The sequence below is a fragment of the Callorhinus ursinus genome, unplaced genomic scaffold (genome assembly GCF_003265705.2).
Source record: "Callorhinus ursinus isolate GAN/ISIS: 27379988/994484 unplaced genomic scaffold, GSC_fseal_2.0 scaffold64, whole genome shotgun sequence".
Lineage (NCBI taxonomy): Eukaryota > Metazoa > Chordata > Mammalia > Carnivora > Otariidae > Callorhinus > Callorhinus ursinus.
The window spans coordinates 4,148,743-4,156,273 of record NW_027397126.1 but is presented as its reverse complement, the minus strand read 5'-3'; the positions used below and the strand labels follow the sequence as shown (position 1 = coordinate 4,156,273).

Below are 7,531 nucleotides of genomic sequence, written 5' to 3'. Positions count from 1 at the left end.
CAAATTATGTTTTATTCTCATTTCTTCTTCTTTCTTTAGGGGCCTGCTTTTAGTACCTTGTCACATGGTCCTTCTTTTTGCTGCCTGAGAGACATTATGGAGTACTGAGAATTGGCTAAGCAACAGAAGTCCTGCCTCAGGCAATGAGTGGAACCAACATGGACCCTAGATGAATTAAGACCAGGGTTCTAGTCCCAGCCCCATCACTTACTAGCAGTATAATCTTGGGGAAATTACCAGTCGCTGTGAGCCTTAGATTCATCATCTGTAAAATGGGTTTAATGAGCCCTGTCTTCTAAGACAGCTGGAATGTATGTAAAGTATCTGGTACAGTGCCTGGCATTTATCAGATCTTTAGTAAATAGAAGTTATTTCTAATATTATTTTGTCCCCAGACCCTACTGCCCTCTCCTCTGGGATTTTGTGCTCATCCAGGACATCTCAGATAATATGTAGCTCAATAGGAGTCAGAATGCCAAATTAGGCAAAAATGTTGCTTCACAAATAAAATTCATTAAATTTTCCCTCTTAGAGGATATATAATTTGGCTATGTGCTAGTCTTTCTCAGCTGATATAACTAAAACGTTCCCAAAATTTGAGTCAAAGACCAACTCCTTCCTTCCCTCCTAGCTGTTCATCCATCGAAAACACTATTTTCAATCATTTTACTCCCACCAAAACTTAGATCTGCTTAGATTTAGCCAAATTACACTCAAGATAACCTACCTTTAATGTTATTCTAATGGAGTGGGCTCTGGTTAGGGAAGAGTGCTAGCTTAGTGGCTTCTGGATACCACCTCAAGGGAATATCACTCTGTTCTCAAGAAATCATTGCAGATGCTGTATACAGAACACCTAGTTAAGTGCCCTGTGTTAACTGCACTGAGATAAGAGTTCAGAATATCTTCCATACTTGGTCCAGGTGGAGATTTCTCCAGCTTATCCATGATACAAAAGAACTAGTAAGCGGTTTTCCAGGCTTTTCTGTCACTTCTAGAACACATCACCTGACAGTCTGGCCCCTGCTACCACCCACAGCAGGAATTGCAGTTTCCCAAAGCCCTAAACTGCCTCAGCTTTGGGCATTTCTACTTGACTGCTCGCATCTGGAGATCTACCTCATCACTCCTTGTTTTTATTTGTTCTTTAGGTATTCGAAGACATCTCACCATCTTCCTGATGATTGCTGCCCCTAGCATCTACCATTTTATGATTAGGGGTGTGTCTTGTTTATCCTAGTATTTCCACTATTAACACAGTGCTTTCCAAGGAGAAAATATCCAATTAATGTTTGGCGAATAAATGAGTCAGTAAGCAAGGTTTTTTAAAATAAGATTTATTAGGATTATGCCTACTTTCTTCAGTAAGCCAAGCGAATCCAGGTATGTATCTTTTAATTTTACAGAACAATAAACTAAAGTGGTTAAGGGAATCCAAAAATTAACCACATTTTACATTTTTTCTCCATTTTCTTTCACATTTCCAAGGAAATTCCTATTCCAGTATCATGTTATCTTGTTCCAGAACACAAAATAAGAGGGAAGGTTCCCCAGTTTGTTTTGTAAAATAGCAATAGGTGTGTGACAAATTCATTTATATACTTAGATTCTAAAGCTAATAAACCTTCTATTAAAAAAAAAAACAGCATTTGAAGAATACCAAAAGGAAAAAAAGATAAACTTCCAAATCATCCACATAGAAAAGGAACACAAAGTTGTATACTGTGTTCTCCCTAGCCTGATCCTGACCCTCCTCTACTCAGAGCCAGGACTGACCTCTTCAAATACAACATGAATATCTGGGCTCACTCTTCAGTTGGGTCAGGAGAAGCTGCTGACCAATGCTGTGCAATGAACATAGCAGTAGTATTATCCACAGAACCAATTCTGGGCTGGGCTCTCTGTTCCTCATCTCTTAAAGCCTCCTCATACCAGCATGAGAAGGAAATGGGGTCAATCCCTTTGATCTTAGCCAAAAACTCCAGAACTTTCATCTTATTGGTTTCAGCATGAGCCCTGGGACCCCACAGGAATTCATAGCATGGAGGATCACTGTTAGGCACCTGCCGGTACTCCAGATAATTCTCCTGCACCCAATCTTTGGTGATGAGCTTCCTGGGCTCCCCATAAATGAAATGCTCCCTCCCAGCATACACTCCCATCATATTCAGGAAATCCCAGATGTCTTCCTCAGGGGCACAATTGCCCTCTATGAAGATCACACCCAGAATGATTATCAGGAGACCATTTTTAGGTATGCTGTGGTTGTCGCTAAGCATCTCATCATGGGTGAGGTCCAGGGAGTTGACAAGGACATAGGAGTGGGTGGTAGGGTCCACTTCCTTCACATCAATGCCAGAAATCACCTCCAAACATTTAGACGCTTTCTTGAAGATCACAGGGAATTGTTTCTTGTGCCTTTTGATGACAATCTTCAGCATTTCTGCCTTTGTGATGGGCTCCTTCAGTCGATACTTGAGGACCATGAAATGCACCAAATCAGCCACCTTCTCATCTAGTGCGTCTCTGGGCAAAGATTTGGTGACTTTTGAGGTGTGAGGGGAACTTGTATCCTCTTCTTCTTGGCTGTTGGAGACTCCTGATGTGCTCCATGATGCAGAGAAGGAGCAGGAGCTCTGAGGACTCTGGGGAGGACTCAGTGTTGCAGCAGGCTCCTCTTCCTCCTCCACCTCTAGGGAGGCTGGGATTACAGGAGAGGAAGGCGGGGAGGCAGAGGTGGAGGGGTAAGAGAAGTTGAAAGAGCAACTGGAAATAGAGGAAGTCTCCTCCTCATCCTCAGCTACAAGAACATCTGCCACTTCTAGGCCTTGTATCTCACTTTGGGTTTGAAAGTCTGGCTCAAATGTGAGGCGTAGACGCTTTGGAGGGTGAGGCATGATGACTCTTGTTGGCAGTAGCAAGAAGTATGAGCAAGACAATGGGAGGTGGGGTACCACAGGCCTATGGGAGGGAGGAAGAGGGTTAGTGGTCTCAGCAGAGAAACACCCTTGGCAGCTCTGACAAAGGCCAACTTACAGGCTCTTTGGGGGGTGCTCTAGGGCCTCACAGAACTTCTGTCTTCCTGGACAGTTTGTTTCCTAGAAACCTATAGGAGGATATGAGAAAGCTCTTCAGGGTGCAGCCAGCCAGCACAGCTCAAGTCTTCCAGAGCTGACTGTGGGCAGGTGAAGTTGGGCACTCTGGGGTCCCTTCTGTTCTGACATGGGTGGAGTCCTTAGTAGACATTCAAGGTGTGTACCTCACCTTGGCTCCTAGCACTGCCTAATCCTCCTCTGCTCTGCTGACCTGAGGACATGTGCCTCACACCAAGACCTCACCTCATAGTTCTGGAGCCCTGAACAGGGAGGAGGGACCAGGCTCTGGGAGATCCCTACTATCCTGCAGTGGATGATCCCCTCTGTGCTAAGGTTCTCACCTTTCCCCTAACAAGGCATGCCCACCCACCCCCCCCACCATGGCACTGTGGCCAACCCCTCCCCAACATCCCTGCCTCTGCTAGTGTAAGGTAAAATTTTCAGAACAGGAGCTCACATTCCTGAGACCAATGAGAAGGAAGTGAAAGAGCAACACATTTGACCATACAAGCCCAGGGCTTCCCTGGATGACAGCAAGGGTGGCCCAAGTCTGTGAGAATCCCTCTCTCCTACCTGAGAGTTACCCTCATTCCTCACATTGATGCCTGGTAGAACGTGGGACTCCTCCTTCTGTTTTCCTAAGTCTGGCCCCTTCAGAACAAGCCTTCACCTCCCTGACACCACCAAGAAGGGAGTGAGGGCACACCATATCTGTTCACTATGCCCCAGGACCTCCCAGAGCTGACAGCAGGGGCAGGGCAGGGCTGTGTATGCCTTCAGTCCTCACTCAGGGTCTCTATCTTAAACCCTGGCAGAGACTGGGACTCCTCCCTCTGCTGTCCTGATGTGTCTCCTCCTCAGAGCAAGACCCTCACCTTCCTGAGAACCCCTGCACAAAAAAGAGGCACCACATCTTGTCACCTTTGCTAGATCCTTCCAGTGCTGACACAAGGGGAGGGCCCCACCTGTTCTGTGGTGGGACTATCCTCAATCCTCCCTTCATGGCATTCATCTTTACTCTTGGCACAGCCTGGGCTACTCCCTGCTGACTGAATATCACCCCTCAGGCCATGACCTCACCTCTCTGGGACACCTCCCTCACCTTGGGAAAGTGAGGGCATACTATATCCAGGCAACCCTGCTTGGGTTGTCCCAGGGCTGAGAAAAGAAGTAAGCCAGTCTTTACGGGGTCTCTTCTTTCTGGGGTGGGAAGTACCTTTGTTCCTCACCAAAGGTCCTTACCTTGACTCCTGGTAGAGCTTGGGACTCCTTCCTCTTCTGACGTGATGTGGATTCTCAGCTGACCTGCCTTCACACTTAGACTAAAGACCTCAGCTCCAAGTCCCTCAAGACAAAAGTAAAGAGACATCACAGCCAGCCACTACTTCCCAGGGTCTCCCAGGGCTGACATCAGGGGCTAGGCCCCATCTGTCCCAGATTGGAGGAGGGGTTCCATCTATCTTCCCTCAAGGTATTCTTTACTTGTGGCAGGGCCTGGGCCCACTTCCTCTGGTGACCTGAAATCACCCTCTCAGACCAAGGTCTCACTTCCCAGAGATACCTCCACCTACCCCATGCAGGAAGCGAGGATGTACCACATCTGGGCATTCCTAGCCAGATCCTCCCAGGGTGGACAGTGGGGACAGGGTGAAGTTTCTGTGAGGCTCCTCTGTCTGGGATGGGGGTGCCCTTAGTCTTCCTTCAAGGTCCTTACCTTACCTTGACTTGTCACAGATCCTGGGATTCCTCTCTCTGTTGATGTCACCAGCTCAGACCAAGCCCTTCACCTCCCTGGGATACTCCAAACAAAAGTAAAAAGACACCAAATCCAGCCACTCCTGCCTGTACTCCTGGCAAGGCCTATCCTACCCTCTGCTGACCTGAAGTCTCCCCCTCCAACCAAGACCTCACCTCCATGAGCCCCTCTATCCCCTTGATTCTTGGTAGAGTCTATAGCCGAATTGAGAGTTCTTCCCACCCAGCCACCCTGCTCAGATCCTCCCAGGGCTGAGATTCTGTGACATCCTTCTTTTCAGGGAGGGGGGTGGTTTCAGGCTTCACCAAGGGTCCTTACCTTGATTCCTGACAGAGCCCGGGACTCCTCCCTCTTCTGAATTGATGTGTCACCTCCTCAGACCAAGGTCCTCACCTCTCTAAGACTCTCCCCCAGACAAAAGTAAGGAAATGTCACATCTAGCCAACCTTGCCTGTGGACTCCTGGGGTTGACAGGAGGGGCAGGGCATGGCTGGGGCCTCCTCTCTCTTGGGGTATTTTCAAGGTAGACCAAGACCACATCTACCTGGGGTGGAAGGTCCTCTCAATCCTCCCTCATGGTCCTCTCCTTGATGCCTGGCAGGACCTGGACTCTACCCTCTATTAACCTGAAGTTACAACCCTCAGAAACAGCCTCACCTCCCTCAGACCCCCAAAGTGGAAATCAAGAAGCACTATATTTGGCAACCCTGCTGTGTGGCCTCCCAGGGCTAATGGCAGGGGCAAGTTTCTGTAAGACCTCTCTCTATAGGATGAGAGGTCCTCTAAATCCTCCCTCAGAGTCCTCATCTTGACACCTGACAGAGCACAGTATTCCTCCCTCTACTGCACTCAGGCTACACCCATCAGACCAAGGTTTTCACTTCCCTGGGACTCCCCCGCCAGAAAAAATGGAGGGGTGGCTACATCCAGTAACTATGCTTCTGGTCCTCCCATGTTGACAGCAAGGGTGGAGAAGCACTAGGTCCCATCTGCTCTGATGAAGGGGGTGCCCTGAGTCCTTAAACTGAACCCTGGTGGGGCCTGGGATTCCTCCCTTTATGAAGCTGCCCTTGCCCCTTCAGACCTAGGTTCTCATTCCCTTGAGAACCTCCAAACAAAAGTAAAGAGAAGCCACATCCTGTCACCTCCTAAGGCTCACAGCAGGGGCTGAATCCCGTCTGTTCTGCAGTGGGAGGATATCTTCCGTCTTCCCTTAAAGTATTTATATTGCCCCCTCAGACGAAGGCCTCGCTGCCATGAGACAAGCCCCACCACTCCCTGGAAGAACTGAGGGCACACCACATCTGACCACCACTGCTGAGTCCTCCCGTGGCTGACAGCGGGGGCAGAGTAGAGTCCCTCTGTCTGCAGTAGAAGGTCCCAATATCCATCCTAAAAGTATTCATATTTATTCTTGACAGGGTCTGCATCCCCTCCCTTCTGCTGACCTGAGGATGGGCCCTCAAGCCATGGCCACCATCTCCTTGAGATGCCAGAGAAGTAAGCCGGGGGATAAAGAATTGCCCCTGTGCTCCACAGCCCTGTTCAAGTCTTCTCAGGGCTGACACAAGGGGCAGGCTCATAAGGGGCCCCCACGGTCTGGATTGGGAGGTCCCTGCACTTTTCCCTCAGGGTCCTCAACTTGATGCCTGACAGGGCCTAGGACTCCTCCCTCTACTGACCTGAGCCTGCACCCCCTCAGGAAAAGCCTCATTCCCTCAGGCTCCAAAGATGAATGTCCAGATACACCACATTTGGATACATCACACCGGGGCCTGCATGGAGCCTTCCGGGCAAACAACAGGGACAGGCAAGAAGGGTTGGGGCACCCCTGTGCAGTGAGAGCTCCTCTCAGTCCTTTCTCAGAGTCCTCACTTTAATGCCTGACACGGCCTGGGACTTCTCCCTCTGGCAACTTGAATCGGCTTCCATCAAAAAAAGCCTCACGTCTCTCAGACTCCCAAGATGGGGGTCTGGATACAACACATCCGGGGCTGACAAAAGGGGCGGGGTGGGGGCAGCGCACCCATTCTATGGTGAGAGGTCTCCTCCCTCGGGGTGCTACCTTGTGCGGGCAAGACCTGGGACGCGTCCCTCCGCTGACCCGAGTCCAGCTCTAACAAGTCTCATGTCCCTCAGACTCCCAAAATGAAAGTCGAGACAAAATATTCGGAACCCGTGCCTGCGGTTTCTCAGCGCTAACAGCAAGTGCATGGCAGGGCTTGCCGCCCCCCTGCCACCACACACACTTCCATCTGCAGTGCGCAGAGCCTCCACCCTCCTTCAGGGTCCTCAACCTGTGCCGGGAAATACCCGAGGCTGTCCCTGTGCTGATCTGAGTCGGAAGCACCTCAGACAAAGCGTCATGTCCCCCAGACTCCCGAAGTGTAAGTCACGACATGCCATATCTGACCACCTCTGTTTGCGGTTTCCCAGGGTTGATGGCTGGGCAAGCCTCAGCCCCCATCTCAGTGGAGGGACGTCTCCACCTCCTCCCTCAGGGTCCTCACCTCGAAGCCTCGCAGAGCCTGGGATTCCTCCCTCTTTTAACCTAAATCCGCACCCCTCAAAGAAAGCCCCAGGTGCCCCAGAATCCCAAGACGAAAGTCATGGAACACCAAATCCGACCACCTGTGCCCGTGGCTTTCCAGGACTGATGGCACCGGCAGGGCAGAGCTCG

At 50.1% G+C, this 7,531-nt stretch overlaps 1 protein-coding gene across 11 annotated transcripts in view; it reads right to left on the bottom strand.

Annotated features, from left to right (window-relative positions):
• Positions 1–1,379: 1,379 nt before the first annotated feature.
• LOC112815522 (melanoma-associated antigen 10-like) overlaps positions 1,380–7,531 on the bottom strand; it is a 6,297-nt gene continuing 145 nt past the window's right edge. Inside the window, exons 2-6 of one of the 11 annotated variants that reach the window (XM_073885640.1) lie at positions 5,170–5,248; positions 4,810–4,894; positions 4,338–4,440; positions 3,037–3,106; positions 1,380–2,961 (exon numbers count right to left, since the gene is read on the bottom strand). In XM_073885640.1, the coding sequence (XP_073741741.1) occupies positions 1,806–2,897 (1,092 nt within the window). In that variant the 5' untranslated portion in view covers positions 2,898–2,961; positions 3,037–3,106; positions 4,338–4,440; positions 4,810–4,894; positions 5,170–5,248 and the 3' untranslated portion in view covers positions 1,380–1,805. Of the gene's footprint in view, positions 2,962–3,036; positions 3,107–4,337; positions 4,441–4,809; positions 4,895–5,169; positions 5,313–7,531 lie in introns of all 11 variants that reach the window. The other 10 variants (XM_073885638.1, XM_073885634.1, XM_073885643.1 and 7 more) reach the window with 10 other exon arrangements.